Here is an 18,553-nt window from a genome sequence, read left to right on the forward strand (position 1 = left end):
GTTTGTCTAAGTTATGTGTCTTGAGTAATCAATTAAGTATTCTGAAGAGCGCACGTGAATCTAGACGATAAAATTTACTGTTTGATTTCGAGGTTACTCGTTTCAAAGGGTTTTCCATGAGCTGGACTTTATGGACTTTCATAACGGAGCGCAGCTTGCACTATTCTGTCTCCTGGGTCATACAGAGCTAGGTCACAACTTCGGCTCGCGATGGCCGTAGGCATATATCAACGTTCCCTGCTTGCAATCTTGATCCAAAAATCATGATGGACCAAGAGCGCCAGGTTTTCCTGCCTCCAGATCGGTCTGTCCCTATTGTTGATACTTGGGCGGAACAATCGGAAGAACTTGAAAGGTGATCAGCGAGGTGAAACAATGATTATCAAGAGGGAAATGAAGAACCACGGTACCTGAATTAATAGCTTATATGTTTCCAGCAGAGCAATATTCTTGCCCAGACAAACACGAGTTCCATATCCCCATGTGAGAATGCATTTATCCATCAAGGTCGTTCGCTCGGCATCCTCCAACCATCGTTCAGGGCGGAAGTCATGGGCATCGTCACCAAAGACTCGTCGATTCCGATGAACCACGTACGGGTTGGCTCCAATCTCGGTTCCCGCTGGGATGAATTGATTGTGCAATGTCATTCCTCCCTCAGAGACGTAGCGCGGGATGATCATTGGGGTAGAGGGCTGATAACGCATCGTCTCCTTGTAGCAAGCCGAGAAGTATGGCATATCTTTGATTTCGTCGTAGAGCGGAACAGGATGTGTCAGGAGACCTCGGCGATCGTAATCATCGATCTCAGTCATAAGCTTTTCGTACACATCTGGCGTCTGTAGTACGTATCGCACAAAGCCACAGAAAAACGCGGCCGTGGTATCGGACGCTGCCACCATGAGCACAAAACATTCGGTCTTGACCTCGTCCAGAGTAATTGAAGACCCATCAGGATTCTTTGCATTTAAGATATTATCGAGGAAATCGCCCTTCTGTCGTGGCTTTGGGTTGTTCAAACGCTCCGCAAGGAGCCGATCGCGGAACTGGCATTAATTAGCCTCGTCGTATCCCAGGGCTGCACTTCCACAGGTCACATTACGTACGGCCATGATCTTTCCTGTCCCCGACCCATCACCCGGTTTCGGCATGAAATACCGCCTTGTGATGGGATTTTCCAAGAAAGGACGAGCGAGCCAGGGCAAGGCCCCGACCACTGCCGCAAAAGGCGCCATCTGATGGAAGTTCTCGATCAGATTCTCCACATCGCGACCTTGAGAGACGAATCCAATCGGCTCGCCAAAAGAGAGCTGACAGATCATGTCATATGCAAACCATCTAACTGAGTAAGTTCTCTTAATCCATCTTGTATTCATACCATTTTTGGGTTACACTCACTGCGACCAAGCTGCGAAATCAAGCTCTTGGCCGGTCTCGGCAAACCGGGAGGTCAATACACTCGTCCACTGTGCGATACGATCATCGACCTGGCCTTCAAGAGATTTGAGGTTGGTCAGGGTGAAGGACGCTGCGACTCGCTTTCGCTTCATCGCGTGCTCCTCGTGCTTGAGTGTTTGAAAGGGTGGCGCAATTTCACCCAGGACCCCGACGGTATAGACGTCCGTTTTGTCCACCCGTCGATGGTAAATTTGCGGCAAAAGCATGGGATCATCCACGGCCAAGAGATTTGGCGCAGCCCGCACAATGGGACCATATTTCTGGTGATACTCGAGGCCTAATGTATGGGCCTGTTTGGTGTGCAGAATCCATAGCTTGAAGAAATCGGACACAGAGGCCCAGAAAGGACCGCGAAATTCACGGAGAGGGTGAAAATAGCGGTTGTAGATGCCCCGCCAGCAGATATAGGCAATTATGACAATTGACAAAAGGGCGTATAGATGCATTTTGTTCGATCGATCTGGTTACCTGGTAACACTTGTCGACGATCCTCAGGAAGATGTTGTGAGGCGGGTCTTATATTTAGTCATATCTGACTCTGACCTGACATGCATGGTGTCCGGGAACGTGACAGGTTGACGGTCAGAAATCATGAAATAAAGCAAGAGCCAGGTTAGTTCCTTGAAATTTAGCTTTTACCGATCGAGCTTTCTATGCTTTCCGTGAGTGAGGGGAGAGGCATTCGCATCAGTCAACAGGAGCAGTAGTTCAAACGCTGTTCAGATCTCGAACCCACAAGGTGCCAGTCAAATTCCCGCTCGTTGCCATTTGAAAAAGTTTAAAGCATATACATGAACTTCGGGCCGTGTTTTCGAAGGTGAAGCTTTTCCCTTCATCTCTCATCTGGCGCTGATTTCGCGGCGGGTTTATGAAACCCAACACCCTGTAGATCATTCTTTTCCCTCTATCTACAATCCGTACCTTGCCTGAAGCGATATCGAAGTTCCGCAAGACGGATCTACCTAGATAGACTGAGTCGGATTATATCACAAATAAACTCGACCCGTGGAAATATCATTCTTGTCGTAGGACCGATCAGAAACCTCATTCTATGTTACGGCGTATGCCCAGGCACACGAAACCAAACAAGCCGAGAGACTGAATATGAATGAATCTCTTTAACAAGATCTTTCTACGTTATTATTAGGCACTTATAAGTTGAGTAAAGAATATAATAAATACTAGTATTTAAAGGCTTCCTTGAAAGTTCTTTTCGAGGAAGAGAAGTTAGAATCTTAGTATTTTGAAGCGCTTTAATATAAGTACTCTAAACTATGGGCCTACTAATATTATAATTACACGCTTTTTTAGCCTTCAACATCCTATTTTTGCTTCCATAAATAACAGCAGCGCCTAATATCTTATTTAATCCGTCTCTTGCTATCTTATTTATATTAAGTTCTATTCTAATAGTACGTATACTAGTAATATAGGGGACAACAGAAGATAGTACAGTGGGGAAATGGCAGATTGGGGGATATCTTTCCTAGTACACAGTCTTTACAGGATATAGCTTCGCATATCCGATAGGGAGAGAATTAACTTTAACACATCTTCCGCCGAAGCAGCATCTGTTTCCTCTCTGAGAGGCTTCCTTCCATCGTGGTGTGGTGTGGTTTGTTGGCTGGTTCGCTGATCCATCTCATCCTGCCTGCATTCGCAGGCTTGCCGTAGGGCACCCTGGTTCAATAGGTAGTTGTTTAGGTAGGGAAGGTAAGAAAGCGTGTAACAAGACTTGTGTTATCCCATTATAGTCTAGATAGGAGGTGAGAGTTGTATAATATTAGAAACTAGTAAGAAAGTGTTTGATTTACGTAGGATATAGACAGTAAATAGTGGTAAAAACATCTCTACACATGAAAATTAGTATGCTCTGGATCACACTATGTATATCTCGTGAGATAGTGGACGATGGGAACCATCTGGTTTATCGAAGAAACAGGTCCAAACAAAGCTAGGCCTAGTCTCCTGCAGTTATAGAACTTCGTTATGACTATAGGGTCGGCTAGTAGTTACAGTTACACTAACAAATTCCGGGACAATCGTGAATGTCCAGGCTAGCGTGCATATCTACTGTCCATGCAAGGCCGCGCTTTCCACTCTGGAACCCGCGGGTCCCGCCCGCCAGTCGTGGCCTTCCGAGTCAAGCTGATTCGTTCACTTGATAATCATCTGGACTGCTGTGTATGCGTGTCGCACTCTGTCGTTTAGATCATCTATAGAGATGCGCGACCACAGTAGCGTTTCCCGCGTCGAAACACTGTTCGACCTCGTATAATGGGCCTCGATTATTTTGAAACTAGAAGGCCGAGGCAGTTGCACCTAGTTTGTGCCCTAACCATATTTATATATCTTCTAATCATGTATTAGGGGAGTGTGGGAGTTACTGGTGCAGGATCTAGCGCTGTGAACCACGGAACTGTCCAAACGGCGGCGCGAGGTGCTATAGTCTGGAGCCCCGTTTCTGGCGAGAAACTAATTTGGCTTTTTTTTTTCTTATTCTCTTTGTTTCCATAAAGCCTTGAGCGTCGATGTCTTCCAGTGTGATTGTCAGACTAACTCGTCACTATTTAGGCTCCAGGTACACAGCATTTCGACTTTAAAGTGCGTGACATGCGTTTTGCGAGAACGGCACCGTCGCTTTAGCCGGAGATCCCTGTTAAGTCCGCGCCACCAATGAGAGCCGGGAACGGCACCGTCGAGATGGCCCCTTTTAGGGACTGAAGCTCTGCTTGAGCTAGATAAATGCATCCCTGCCGAAACGTCGAAGCTCCGCAGAGACGTCGCTCCCTGTCATCGGTCCGTCGACCAGGCTCTCAAATGACCCAAATCGACCTATTTAAATCAGCATGTCGCCCATTCCGTGGCTCACCATCTCATCCTCTTTCGTCAAGTCTCCGTGGAGCCTATTGCCAAGCTCAAGATGCCGTTCTACAACACTCAACTGGGCTTTCTGTATCGCCAGTTCCTGGTATGCCCTCCCAAGGCGCCCTCCACTACCTCTCTGCGTGGCAAAGCCGGTCTGGTGACTGGCGCCAACACCGGGTTGGGCTACCAGGCGTCGGCGCAGATGCTCGCGCTTGGTCTATCCCATCTGATCTTGGCCGTCCGCAACACCTCCAAGGGTGAAGCTGCGCGGAAGACCCTTCTCGCCTCTCTGCCCGCATCCGCAAAGCCTCCTGTAGTCGAAGTCTGGGAGCTGGACCTAGCCAGTTACGCCAGTGTGACAGCCTTTGTGGAGCGCCTACAAAAGTCCGAGATTCTGATCGATTTTGCGCTGCTCAATGCGGGGGTAGCCAATTTTCACTACACCGTCAACGAGTCGACCTCCCACGAGTCGAGTATCCAGATCAACTGGCTAAGTACGGCACTCATCACACTTCAGCTGCTCCCCCTGCTCGATCGCCAGGCGGAGCAGCATCTCGACCGGTCCCGTCCGGTAATTTCCATCGTCGGCAGCGAAACCGCCGCCTGGGCTACGTTCAAGGAGGCCCAGGTCGCGAGCACCGAGAAACGTTCCCTGCTTGACGTGCTGGATGACAAGAAGCACTTCGACATGGGCGACCGGTACTATACCTCCAAGCTCCTGTACCAGCTCTTCTTCCTCGAGTTGTGGAAGCGCCGGTCCCCTGCCAAACGCTCTCAGGGTTCCATTCTCAATCTTGTCAACCCCGGTTTCTGCTATGGCTCAGAGTTGCACCGCACGGCCGAGGGCGCCTTTGCGAAGGTCCTGGGCGGGATGAAACGAGTCATCGGTCGCTCCACATCGATGGGAGCCCGCACGATGGTTCATTCATCTGTATTGGCTGGGGACGCCTCCAATGGCCGGTACTTGAGTGACTGCAAGCCCGCTCCCTTTGCGGGCTATGGCGATAGTGACGCGGGTCGGATCACTCAGGGTCAAGTGTGGGATCTGACATTGTCGGAGTTGGGGCCGGTAATGAACATAGACCAGGTTCTATCGGAGATCTAGTGTTCTTTTCGCTGCGATTGCTGTTGCTGCCCTGAGTAAATACAAGAAGTGAGATTGTGCTAGACGTTTCGGGTCAGACTCGCTTGTGCTGATTAGTTCTTTTATGCTTTCGGCCGTTTATCAGACTACTCCCTTAGCTATCTTCTGCTATGCTCCCCCTATGTGATTTTTCTTTTCTCTTTTTCACTTGAATATTTTATTTCAATCGTGTGATATCTTCAAATCTCAGAGAATTCTACAGCGTTTACATGGCCATCAAAGTCTACAATATCCCTGAAATATGAAATTCTGCATGGGCTGTCCTCCGTCGGGTGAGCACATCCAGACCGAATCTTTTGTTAGTCCTTTCCAAATACGAGGCCGATCACTGTAGGATTTCTTTGAACTTCATTTTCAACGCTTATCTCTCATAAGGATTAGTTGGCGTCCGACGGGACTTGTGGAGCCTCCTTGTCTCGGTATTTACGCCAACCACGCGAGAATATCCCATCCAAAGAGTGCACTTTGGCTCGCCTGGTGGTGAATCAACGGAAGTGGAATGGCTCCGGCTGTGCAAACCAACGACCGCTGCCTTTCAGCCCCCAAACCTTCATTAAGCCAGGCGACCCCTCCTCCGCGAAGATGACTGCGCATTTCTTCTGTTACCCTCATGATGGCCTCCATCATGTCCCCGGTGGACGCGGTCTCCCCATCTGACCTGTTACAATATTTGCCAACATATCAGGTCTTAATCTGCCTCCGTTGCCGCTACGCCATTCAACCAGGCGCCGTGGGGCGCCATCTCAAGGAAATCCATGAGGTTCATCGCGTATCGCGTCAAGCCTTCGTTAAGTATGCCTCCGAATTCGAGCTGGCCCAGCCTAATGATGTCGTCTCGCCCGATGCCGACCAATTTCCGGTGCCGTTGCTTCCAGTCCAGGATGGAATAGCCTGCTGTCATGACGGATGTTCTTACCTTTGTGCTACGACCAAGCGGATGAAGCAGCACTGGCGGCTCGCACACCAAACTCCCGCCGCGGAGGGGAACAACTTGTGGAAAGCAGTACCATTACAAACCTTCTTTCGGGGAAATGCGCTGCGCTACTTCACTAATCCGGCATGCCTGGTTTCAACGCCCGCGTCCGTGTCTGACAGCTCTGATGCGCTGACGAATGACACATTCCCTAGTACGGTAAATGACAAGCCCGTCTATACGCTGACCAGATCGTGTACTGATCTTGAACTTCGATTTCTTTTACCTCGCACAGACGACAGCAACCCCGACCTTCAGTGAAGCATGTCTGGACCCCTATCAATCGGTGATCACAAGCGATGAAGGCTTGCTCGATTATTATCGAAGCTATACCTACAAGATCCTCTCATGTACACCGGAGACTCAAGACGCATTTGGGGTCACTGTGGTCGAGCTTGCCTCTCGATTTCCCTTTCTGCTGCAAGGGGTATTGGCCTGTTCGGCCCTCCATCTAGCTTCCATCGACCCCGATCATCGAACATATTACACAATCCGGTCTATGCGACACCAGGATCAAGCACTACCCGCTTTCCGATGGGCCTGCATGCATGTCGACCTCGACAATTGTCAAGCAGTGCTGGCCTTTTCGTTCTTCCTGGTTATCTGTACCCTGAGCTCCCAGTCCGAGGAACCAAAACTATTTCTCACCGATGATGATGGGGACCAGTCGCATTGGATCAACCTTCTCCGCAATGGCTGCGCCATGCTCTGCCCGGTCTGGGACGAACTCACCCGTGGCCCGGTCGCTCCCTTTACGGCCCTGTGGCGGGACGACCTAGGAGTCACGGCAGACGCTAATGACCCGCTTCTGGTCACTTTGCTATCCGTAGCCCCAGAACACGAACCCGAATATCCGGTCTATCGTGATTCGGCAGTAAAATTGGTCGAAGCGATCGAATTCATCAAGCAACGCGGACAGTCGTCAACGATATGGGATGTTCTCAATTCCTGGCCGATACGTGTTATGCCCGAGTACCTCGCTCTCTTAAAACGGGATTTTCCGGGCGCTTTACTACTCTTAGCCTACTATGCGATCCTTCTGCGACCTAACCGTGGTGAATGGTTTTTAGAAGGTCGGTCTCAAAAATTGCTGGACGAAATTGCACGACGATTACACGGGAATTGCTCACCGCAGATCTGGGACTTGTTTACTAAGGTTGAGTATACCTACTTTTTATGATTTTGTTTCTTCTCTCGGAATTATATAGGAGTAAATAAGGGCTACTTAATACATGTTCTTGTCTTATATTGCGCTGCAAGCACTAGTATTCTCAAGGCGCCTTCTTCTTTCTTTCGCTCTAGGATCGTTCTGAGGCTTAGTGTCTTCCTTCGTACTCCTTCTCCAATTCACCCAAGAAGCCTTCCAGCTTCTTGCCCTGCACAGTCACCTCCTTGCAGTCAAGCAATACGTACAGCATGCGACCTGGCTCCGTCTCGCCAGCAGTGATATTCTTCCACTTGTGGGCGGTAGCCCGCTGCACACTCACATCACCTCGCTTCATAATGCGGGTTTCGCCCGAGTCGAGTGTCAATTCAAATTCGCCTTCTAGGACAATACCATAGTCGATGGACATGGCCCGGTGCATCGGCGATTCGACTCCCGGACCGAAATCGATCATCCGCACCACAGTGCCGTTGGGGATATGCAGACCGGGCTGTTCCATCATTCTGTCTGTCAGCTTGAGATTCATGGCTGTATTTAGATCGTGAATTTTTCGAATTGCTAATTTCGTCTCATCTGTCCTTACCTCATTCTCCTGGGCATACTTGATATCCTTTTCCTCGTTGAGATCAACAGGATTCTCGTGGGTGGAGTAGATAATATTCGCCACGGCCTGATTCTGACCCATCACGCGATGATGATCGCCGGTATCGGTGGCTAGGAAGTAGCCCTTGCCATCTTCCTCCTTGTTGCCGGTGATCAGACGCTGAATGGGTCGCAGACCGGGGGCTGGGAAGCCATCGGTGATGAAATCGATTGCGGCGGTGGTAGTCATGATTGGATACTCGTGTGTTTCTCGTTTGGATATATAGAATGGTGTTCAATATTAATCAGGGTGTGTGATTTGACCGAACTATAGCAGATATCTATTGATGTATTTATTATATTCTTAAGGCAACGGAGTATCCACATTTGGGTTTCCATATCTGACACCAAAATCTGACAAAATCTGCCTGTCTCGAATCTGTTTCTGACATTCCTGGTTCGAGTACGTCTGACAAACAATGACATCCCTCTTCTAGCCGTAGTACGTAGCATCAAACATGACTCGTCAGGGTGGTCCCTCCATCAATAATCCAACCACATCCTGTGACATAACTCGCTCGAGGGCTACACAGAAACAGGATGAGATCCGTGATTTCGTCCACCTGCGCAATCCTGCCCATTGGTACGGCCTTTGCAATCAAATCCTTGAGTCCTGGATTACCCTGCACGGCTTGGTCCACCATGGGCGTGTCGACCCACGATGGACACAGGCAGTTGACTCGTATATCGTACTTGGCATTATCCAATGCTTCCATTTGTCAGCTTCTCCCCTTGGTGTTTTCCTTCTTCTTTCTGTGAAGTCAAACGTACCTGCATTTCTGGTTAACCCCAACACTGCATGTTTGGACGTGGTGTACTGCGTCAAACACGGCGTCGCGACGTACGACGAACAGGAAGCCATATTGAGGATGACGCCTCGAGTCACACCTCGAAGGGGATTTTCCAAGCTGACCGTCACTGCTTCCTGCTCTTTCATCGCTTGAGAGGCAATCTTGGTGAGGAGGAAAGATCCTGTGACGTTGATGTCCAGGAAGCGATTGAACTCTGTCAGCGAGGCGTCGGCAATCTCCGCCGGGATCTGTACTCCAATCTGTACATAATCGTCAGATATTTGTAACGGAGACACTGAAGATAGAAAGCAGAGAGAAGAAAACAATCTTACCCCAGCCGAATTGACCATGTAATCTATCCTTCCAAAGGAATGCTTCAACTCCTCCACAACGGCTTCCACCTGCTCTTCCTTTGTCACATCAAGCTCAAACACCAAAGCCTTAAATTCAGTGTTCGACGCGAGTTTCTTGCTTTCTTCAGCAGCCTGCTGAGCGCTGGAGAGATTCAAATCCGCGAAGCCTACGCCAGCGGCTCCCGCCCGAGCAAAGGCCAGGGCCGTAGCCCGGCCGATACCGCTCCCTGCGCCAGTCACCAACGCAAATCCACAAATATCCATGGTAACACACCGCAAAGATGATTACTGGATACTATTGGCTCGACTGCTGGGCGGTCGATGTGTTGGTTTAAGTTGGCATTAAATATTCCAACCTCTTCCGATGGTGTTGGATTGCCTCACCCGTCACCCGCCAGCCACGCTGCAGTCAGAGTCAGAAAAGCCAATCTCGTGTTATTGGGGCGCCACCCTGCATGCACGTCGTAAATATGCAGCATGAACGTTGGTTTGGATCCTTCGGACATTACAAGCCACAGGAACGGTGCGGCCCGTGCATTCTAGAACTCAGGCAGCTATGGGTTGATTTTGGTCGCTTCACGGTTATCTCTAGTTTCATAGCTAAAGGGTTACAGTTCCAAGAGCTTGCTTTATCGTTCCCGGAGGCAATAACAGTATTTTCGGCATGATTTATATTCCAGAACTTGAGATAGGTGAGTAGGTATAAGTAACAGTCCAGGCGTGTCTCTAATCAACAGAAGGAGATAGTGTCGTCATATCTATATGCAGCCTTCACGGCCGGTCATGTCCCGTGTAGATCAAGATGTAACTGGGTTTCGCATTTCCATTTTCATCCCCCTTGGCACCCTCCATCTCTTCTTCCGTCGATGTCATGTCTCGTGAGCGTTGCTCACTCGACAACGGCGGCAAGCCATAACTGATCCGCACGTTCGGCTGCTTGGCCAGCTCGGCGAGTTCCGGGCTACATTCGGAAAGCATCTCGACTACTCGCTCGTGGCTGGGCTCTGCCGGTTCCCGGACCGCAACGTGATGCCCACAATTGATGCATGTCGCGACTTCACGAGCAGGGAGCGAAGACGATTTGGTGCCACATCTATTCCATTGACGGAATGATTGCTTCCATGTCCCTGGACTGTTTCTCGATGAACATCCGGTTTCAAAGCCACGCGGGAATATGTGGGCGCTGAATTTGGATCGACGGCTTTGATTAGGTGCCGACTCATTCGAGGAGGTACCCTTTGGTCCTGAAACTGCTGCAAGGCCAGGCTGGACGGTCATAGAGTTTGGGTTGTGAATATAGATATGGACGTCCCCCGAATTTGGTTGTCGTTGTGGCAGATGTTGCGGAGCAGAGGCTATTATCTTCTTGCCCGAAACCGCATCAGCCAGTGCCGGGTCCAAGGGCAGGGTCTCCAGCGCCTGTTGCGCATCCCACGGAGAAAAGTCAGGGTCAAAGTAACCAACATCTGCATCTGTTGTCCAGGTCGGCGTCGGCAGCGATGCTGTCTCTATTGTGCGATTCGTAGTATCGCCCAGAACTTCCGGGTCAATTGACGATAAATCGAGGTCCAACGAAGCATAAAATGTGTCCACGGAATCCATGAAGCTTTCTGAAAGTGGGCTGCCCAGGGGGCGAACGTAGACACATCTGATCCCTCCTCCACCACGGGTGTCGATGCCATGATTTCAAATGGGATCGACTGATTTTGCAGCTTCCGTTTGGCACCTGAGACTACATCAACTAATGGTCTTGGGCCTAATCGCCTGTGAGACTTACGGAGCTTGCGTTGAGAGTTGCGGTTTTGGATACGTTTCCGCAAGGCGGGCTCGGAGATATGACTCCAGTCCTCCTGGTCGATCATCATATCAACAGATGCCATTAGAGTGTTAGTGGAGAGGTCCATCAAGAACGTCAAAGAGGAGATCGAGCGGCCAGCAATAGATGATGAAAGCGGAAAGCGGGGACAATGTGTGATTTATTTAGGGCATTCCAATTGCTTAGGGCGTTCCAATTGAATGTTCTCTGCCTATACGGGAAGGTGTCTGCCAGATTTCGCGTGCACGGAGGTTAGTACCATCTAGATGTGCCCCCGATCTATTGGCTCAGCTCCTCTGAAACCCTGCTGCCGTTCTTCCCACACGATTTAGTCTCTACTGCAGGCTCTCACAGGGGTAATCGTCGGGTTCGTATAACTTGGGAGGTCCACGTGTTGATTGGCGTGGAGATTGAGCTACTTAAGTCACTAAGACTACTACTAGCCTACCACTACGACCTATGTGTCCGTGTCCCAAGGATGTACAGGCACTAGCGCCAGCTGTCGGGAAAGCCCGTCGTTCCCGTTCCCATGTAGCCTGTTACGAATCACCGGGACTGGGAGTGCTTGTCAAGTCCGCAGGACGAAAGGGATTAACCAGATCAGGTTTATAAGAAGAGATGCGTGCTTACCATATGGGTATATCAACAAACAAGCCCACCAGATGATTATGTTCCTCTCGTCGGTTTCGATTTTTTCGTCTATAGGTACCAAATATATATAAGTTGCAGATTAGACGTCTCTGCTGGAGCTATTACTCGAAACATCAGCCAAACTTACAATCGATAGCAAAGTCAGATCGCACCCCTACCACGTTCGTGTTTCGAATCTTCTTCATCTCCTCTATCAGCTCCCGCCCGCGTGTCCACTCCGTGGCTCGATAGCTTAGAGTTATACCTGTTGACCATTGTGGGGCACTGCGGAAGATCCTTCGATAGGAAGTCACGGAGCCATATCCGACCCAGATTTCACTTTCCTTGCCACAATCCGTACGTATGTCCATCCAGTCCGGTAATAGCAATGTTACTGTCATACATTATATTCTCGATATCGATAAAGGCATACTTCCTTATTCTGCAAACGCCGGCTCATTTTCGTTTGGCGCGGAGAGCAGGGTGAATCCTGCGAAGTGGCTATCAAAGCTAACGTCGTCATCTCCCATCTCGACCTGTCAGACTCCAAGCGGGGCGATTCTCAGGTCAGAGGAACTAAGGCCCCCCGCCCCGAAACTGCGAAACTGTACTAGCGCCGCCCTCTGTGTGTCACTTTCTTAGCATGAAGGCACGATTGGGATCTCCACCTTGATATGCGACCTCTCGTATTCGTTGAATCTTGTCGTTGAGCGTCTCTTGCAGTGCAGTCTGGAGATCTCCATCGGGCAGATCCCTCGTCAGGCCTGTCACTCGGAAGACGTGCGATCTGCTCTCACTATTCATTATGATCTGTCTTCGATAAAGCGATACATCAGACGAGAGCAGAATATAAGTTGTAGAAGTTGTTTGTTGATGGAATGACCACCTCACCTGGCTGGTGGGACTGAATCAATCGACACGTGCGCGATTTTGAGCATGCACCTACAGGTATTATGCCCATCACTTCGTAGGACTATATACTGCACCAAATGCGATTTCCTCACAAATCATTTCTTTATAAAGAAAATCGTTGACTGCCACATACTGCACTACTTTGCACAGCCTCTTTCGCAACAAGAGCCTCGTATCATAGCCTATATTCCATGGCTTGGCACCTCCTCCATACAAGCCAGGCTCTCTCATCACGTGTCGTCACTTGCAACCACTGGCGGGAAATTGACGGGAATTGCGGGCGCACCCATTTCTATAAGCGATGTGGGGGCGCCAGTGTAACCTACAGACCGGTCTGTAGGTTAAGAGGTATTATAAGTCAGTAATACCCGAAGCAGAATATGTACAGATTCTGCTAAGTGGATCACCACAATACGGGAACGAATCAGATAAAATCTTCTTTCTTTTGATAGATGCTAAGGCGAAAATCAATCTGACTGGCTGAAGGCCAGAAATACAGTAAGCACCGAAGTCACATATCAACCTGTCCCGCAAAAAGTGTAAATCGCCATGATTCTTGGGGAAGCAACAACTCCGTCACACTGGAGGACTGGAGGGCACAGATACTTACTGTAGCTCCCCCTCGCTAAACCGATCTAACCGACTACATTCAGGCACTGGTCAGTGGAGGGATCATCCGAGAGGTCTAGCCGGCCCGTGTCAGAGAAGGCATAATGCTCAAAGCTATCGAGATACACCAATTCCGATGTCGATTCTTTAACTCTTCCCCCCTGATTCCTGTCCTACAAGCTTGTTCGTCGCTCTTTATTGTCGACGTCGAGAGGACGAGATTTGGTTACGCTGGTTTGGCGTTGCTAAGAACAGCTAGAGCGGCAGCGCAAAGACGCAGAGACAAGATGTGTAAGAAAGTTAATTTCATCGTCTGGAGATGGTATATATGGAATTTTGAGATGGCTTATGATGTGGGAGTAAGCAATCAGGTACCTAGCGATGAATGAATGTTAGCTTTATATTAGGTGACTGCGCTAGGGCTTACCGGCTTATCACTTTTAAGCTAATATATGCATGTCGGAAAAGCCTCCGAGGTGCGGAAATTACGCGATGTCGGCCCCCTCATTTTGGCTTATACTATGTCTCAGCCTCCCCAAATTGCTTTTATACGTGTCTGCGAGGCCGTCAAGAACCTATAAGCCTATCTACTGCAGAATAGGAGTCGTAATATAAAGCATATGAACTATTCTTAAATAGAGATATAGAGGACTTACAAGAGACTATAGGACGAGGGACCACAAATGATTATAGAATTCTCGATTTAGTACCCGCTCGATAGAGTAATCTCGGTAGACTCCGTTAATGCCGCACTGTACCGCGCCCCCTAGCTATTGGAAGCGATTCAAAGAGCGCTGCTTGTAGATCTGCGTTCTTTAGAGATCACCAAATTTGCGCTCGATCCCCATTGTATCGCGATCATACTGGTCCTTACGGTATATTTTCCTATGCAAAGACTAAGCCTAAGTATGAATCAAGCTGGCTCAAGTAATTTCCTGAGCTTCATTAGTTCCAATCTCAATATCAAATTAGATGAAAACAAACAATACCTGTTAAAGTTGTTTGAGTGAGACACAGCGAGCCTACCGGACCGAGGAAATAAGTGCAATGCAGCAAAAGCAAACGCTGATCAGCAATTATAAAATGATATTCAAGTACCGTAGTTTAATAGCGAGCAGAAAAACCCATCAAGAGCGCGCTTCTCGCGCGACCTACAGCTTCCATCACTATCATGGCCCTAAATCGCTCTGCAAAACACTCATAATCGCCTGATTGAGAAGAATATATTCTATTATTCATCAAAGAAATACAGAATAATCAGCGTGCTCTAGTCGTCGAGCTGCAGCGATTGACAATATAATAATCACTACACTACATTACCGGATCGAAATCAGGCCTAGTCGTGAGGGAACGCATGAGAATTACTATAAATTGACACAAGAAAAAAATGATTCGCTTCGACAATGATATGATCACTAGATCATGTACTAATTCCATAAGCCTTTGGCAATTGCTGATATAGAGAATATTCTACTAGTAGCACGTGGTGATATCTTTCTTCTCCTGCCACATAGGCTTGGCGTCAACTAGGTTGCACGCTGTATCCACCGCCTATCAGAGCTTCATACACGATTCCCAAATATTGACGACTATGAATATATATTGAACAAAGAGTCAGCAAGCCTACGTGAGTGTTTTATATTAGAGTAACGTATGATTAATAAAAGCGGGATTCAAAACAAGGATATCATAACTTTGATGAGACCGGATTCCCAATAGGCCTGATGTGAACCATCAGACTAGTCATACGTAGAAATATCCACAGTCAGAGGACTTTTATACAACTAGGAAGATGGAAAAGGGTAATAGCAGTTGATTCTACATCGGCAATCGGGTATTCGCTTCTACTAAATATAATATTCGAAGGTGAAAACTATGTTACAAGATACGTAGTTCGTCAATCTTCCAAGCGATTGGCGAATCGAAATGTCAGAAACGTTCTAGATCGAATCGTCAGATATATCGCCTGGATAGCTTAACGGTTACTCAGTTCATACGGCAAAAAGCGTTACCAGTAATACCTATTGGAGCGATTCAGCATCATCAAAGTGAGCACGGTCAGCAGCCTACTAAGCGCGCTACGCATACACCCAATCATGTTTTAAGTCTTAGGAATGCTTCCAAATAGGTCATAGGATCAATTTTTGTCCCAGTAAACTAGTTTGAATCAATATATTTCGTGGCTGTTGAAAAATCGTATGTTGAAAATATTGTAGATGGTGGGGTGTTCTGCTTGCTAGTGAAATTAATCCGCAGTGAACGACTGACGACGGAGATGGCAGAAAAGCAAGAAGGTTCACCGCCCCTGGTTGCCAGAACTCTGTTGCCTAAAAAATAGGGTGTCGACTGTAAGCCATTGCTTTGTAATATCAATTGTCGCCTCCTGCCAACTACTTTCTCTGGGCTTGTAAAAGACCACCATCGATTAATCCGAGCTCAGACTGCGGCATCGGATGTTTGATTACTCATCAGATGCCCCAAGACGCACCAAAAGATGACTCTCATGCTCGGCGAAAGCGGCCCGGGAGAAAGTATACCTCCCGAGCCTGCGAGGAGTGTCGCCGACGAAGAGCAAAGGTAATACCGGCCTAGTTTGTTTTGTTCATCCTGTTTCCAAGTTTAGGTCTCTAAAATAAATCATGACTAGTGTGACGGGACACGTCCATCTTGTTCTCGATGTGCGGATCGTGGTATTCAGTGCCAGTACTCCACTGCCGAAGATGGGAGGCAACCTGCGCCGAAGTCTTATGTTGTGATGTTGCGGAAGCGTATGGAGCTTTTGGAACGTGTTCTTGAATCCCATGGAATCGATGTTGAGGCCTCCATTGCTCAACTGCTCACCGAAAGCGACTCACCTAATCAGCCAGGCGATGGGAATTGCCCGTGTTCTTCTTCTAACATGGAAGATCTGTGCGGAACATTCGACGGTGCGCTCACTCTGGATGAGTCGTTGAATTTTGATCAAGATGGTGAGGTGCGGTATTTTGGACCGACTAGCGGGCGTTTATTATTTCGATCTCCCATGAATGGTAAAATTTTCAGCAGTTGCTTTTGGATGAACCCACGCTGATAATGAAAAGATTCCCCATCGGAAGAGGCCATTCAAATCGATGCCTTATGTACGAGCTATTATAGTGACTCATTCAAGCCCTTCTCTGCTACATTTGAAGACGCCGGTGCTTTGAATGGCAGTCAAGATCTTACAGAGCACCATTCGATCTCAAATGACCTCCAAGCCCATCTTATTGACCTTTACTTTGAATGGGAACAGCCATGGCTCCAGGTGGTGAATGAGAAGCTATTCAGGGAAAGTTTGATTTGTGGTGGACGATATAGTAGTCCACTTTTACTGAATTGCATTCTCGCTTTGGGATCACGCTATTGCGACCGCATTGAAGTGCGGACGGATCCAGCGGATTCAAATACAGCAGGCAGGGGTTTCCTTGACGTAGCTGAGAGATTGATACAAAACGATCTTCGGTGGCCCAAAATAACAACAATCCAGGCTTTGACCATAATGGGCATGGTTTATATTGTAAGGCACTCGTTATCTGTTCTTTTCTCACGCATAGCCTCATCTAATTTAACTATGCCACCAGGCCATGGGATCCGACGCAGCTGGATGGCTTCACCACGGTATGGCAAATCGCCTTGCCCTTGACATGGGCTTCAATATGGATCCTGCGGTCCTTGCCGGAGCAGTTGCCCTTCCCGCGATTGAAATTGAGCTCCGCAGGCAAATCTACTGGGCCTTGTATTGTCACGACAAACTATCAGCCAGTTATACTGGTCGTGTTTGCACATTATTGGTAACTGCCCAGATTCAGTCCTGTATTGGGGTTCTTGTGATTCTCATATATTCTTCTATAGGATTCACAAGGCGCTGTCAACAAACCAGATTTACAATGTGCTTCAAACGTTCACTTGCCATCCGCAAATGGGCAACTACGTGCAGCCTCTCAAGGAGATGTAGTACAATTACACCGAGCAATGATTGATTTGTGTCGTATCCTGGAAAAAATACTTCACTCTCTGTCAGTACATACTTTTCCTTCATCATTGATGCCCTTCCACATCTAATTGATAATATGATTTCAGCTGGTCACCGAAACCTCTTCTCCATATGCAAAAGCGTTCCATCTTCTTTGACTTATGTATTCTTGAGCTCAAAACTTGGTATTATGATCTGCCATCTGAGTTAAAGATTGAACGAGCTTCCGGTCCTTCCAAGTTTGCCCACGCTTATACTCTATATATGGTTTATCACACTGCCTATATCCTGCTCTGTGGACCTTTTCTTATGAACAACACACCAAACAACGTCTGCTCTACTGCCACCACAGATCAAACGCAAGAATCTGATGAAAAATCAACTGAGCATGACCGAACTCAACCTGCCCTAGCCAACTGCAGTGCCTCAGTACGGGCTATGATCATTGTTGCCCAGAAATACAGACAAACTTTTGGCAGCTTCAAGCTAAGCCCCATTACCGCTACACATTGTGTCTTGTCAGCTGCCTTGATTATCATTGAGAGATGCTGCTCTCTTGAAAACTACTCGAAGTCAATTCCAGAGGAAGAGAGTACTCGAACTTTGTCTCCACATGCAGCCGCTGGTCTATGCTTTCAAGTGCTCCGCGAACTTTCCACATCTTGGAACATCGCAAAACGGATTGGACGGAATCTCGAGAAAGTTTACTGTGAAAGATACGGCGATCACTTACCGTCACCCCCCGAAAATTATGATCCTCCTCCATGTTCAAAACCATGCCCGCCATTGGATCCGTTCCCATCCTCAAATATGACTGGCCCTCCGTTAGAGCCTTTCAATGAATTCTTCGATCCGAAGAATATGGTATTCGAAGCTCAACTCTCCCGAAATTTGGAAAATTCTATTGTTGGTCATGCCGGAGCCAACATCAATCTACCTGACATTCAAACGTTCGATGGTGTTGACCCGAACGCTCTACATAACTTCCCATACGCTGGTGACTTATTTGGCAACAATCATGGTTATGCCTTCTCACCTGATTGTCTACCGAGTGATTACAACATATTTGATACCTTGAATCAAATAAATCTAGAGGAGTTTTTGTGATTCGGATATTGGAAAAATGAAATTTTCGTCATCAATCCTGTTCGTTCTTTGAGACAAGCCGTCATTCTACTTCCAGTCACAGGCAAGTCAAGCA

At 48.1% G+C, this 18,553-nt stretch overlaps 7 protein-coding genes across 7 annotated transcripts; 3 read left to right on the plus strand and 4 right to left on the minus strand.

The window, feature by feature from the left end:
• Window positions 1-227: 227 nt before the first annotated feature.
• N7462_000800 (cytochrome P450) lies at window positions 228-1,904 on the minus strand (the record flags this gene model as incomplete). Its single annotated transcript, XM_057072526.1, has 4 exons — window positions 228-347; window positions 411-1,046; window positions 1,107-1,338; window positions 1,399-1,904. 4 exons carry the CDS (start codon window positions 1,902-1,904, stop codon window positions 228-230), a joined length of 1,494 nt encoding a protein of 497 aa, XP_056939056.1.
• A 2,477-nt stretch (window positions 1,905-4,381) lies between these two features.
• Window positions 4,382-5,431, plus strand: N7462_000801 (uncharacterized protein; the record flags this gene model as incomplete). Its single annotated transcript, XM_057072527.1, has 1 exon — window positions 4,382-5,431. One exon carries the CDS (start codon window positions 4,382-4,384, stop codon window positions 5,429-5,431), a length of 1,050 nt encoding a protein of 349 aa, XP_056939057.1.
• Window positions 5,432-6,083: 652 nt separating this feature from the next.
• On the plus strand, window positions 6,084-7,623 carry N7462_000802 (uncharacterized protein; the record flags this gene model as incomplete). Its single annotated transcript, XM_057072528.1, has 2 exons — window positions 6,084-6,602; window positions 6,679-7,623. The coding sequence occupies 2 exons, from the start codon at window positions 6,084-6,086 to the stop codon at window positions 7,621-7,623; spliced, it is 1,464 nt and encodes a 487-aa protein (XP_056939058.1).
• A 136-nt stretch (window positions 7,624-7,759) lies between these two features.
• On the minus strand, window positions 7,760-8,440 carry N7462_000803 (cupin domain-containing protein; the record flags this gene model as incomplete). The annotated part of the gene is made up of 1 exon (XM_057072529.1): window positions 7,760-8,440. One exon carries the CDS (start codon window positions 8,438-8,440, stop codon window positions 7,760-7,762), a length of 681 nt encoding a protein of 226 aa, XP_056939059.1.
• Window positions 8,441-8,702: 262 nt separating this feature from the next.
• N7462_000804 (SDR family NAD(P)-dependent oxidoreductase) lies at window positions 8,703-9,658 on the minus strand (the record flags this gene model as incomplete). The annotated part of the gene is made up of 3 exons (XM_057072530.1): window positions 8,703-8,959; window positions 9,022-9,301; window positions 9,374-9,658. The coding sequence occupies 3 exons, from the start codon at window positions 9,656-9,658 to the stop codon at window positions 8,703-8,705; spliced, it is 822 nt and encodes a 273-aa protein (XP_056939060.1).
• A 507-nt stretch (window positions 9,659-10,165) lies between these two features.
• Window positions 10,166-11,298, minus strand: N7462_000805 (uncharacterized protein; the record flags this gene model as incomplete). Its single annotated transcript, XM_057072531.1, is given in 2 exon segments — window positions 10,166-11,015; window positions 11,033-11,298. 2 exon segments carry the CDS (start codon window positions 11,296-11,298, stop codon window positions 10,166-10,168), a joined length of 1,116 nt encoding a protein of 371 aa, XP_056939061.1.
• Window positions 11,299-16,116: 4,818 nt separating this feature from the next.
• Window positions 16,117-18,459, plus strand: N7462_000806 (fungal specific transcription factor domain-containing protein; the record flags this gene model as incomplete). Its single annotated transcript, XM_057072532.1, has 5 exons — window positions 16,117-16,390; window positions 16,442-16,896; window positions 16,961-17,170; window positions 17,232-17,395; window positions 17,460-18,459. The coding sequence occupies 5 exons, from the start codon at window positions 16,117-16,119 to the stop codon at window positions 18,457-18,459; spliced, it is 2,103 nt and encodes a 700-aa protein (XP_056939062.1).
• Window positions 18,460-18,553: the final 94 nt, after the last annotated feature.

The sequence above is a fragment of the Penicillium macrosclerotiorum genome, assembly GCF_028827735.1.
Source record: "Penicillium macrosclerotiorum strain IBT 26536 chromosome Unknown utg000001l_segment0_segment0, whole genome shotgun sequence".
NCBI lineage: Eukaryota > Fungi > Ascomycota > Eurotiomycetes > Eurotiales > Aspergillaceae > Penicillium > Penicillium macrosclerotiorum.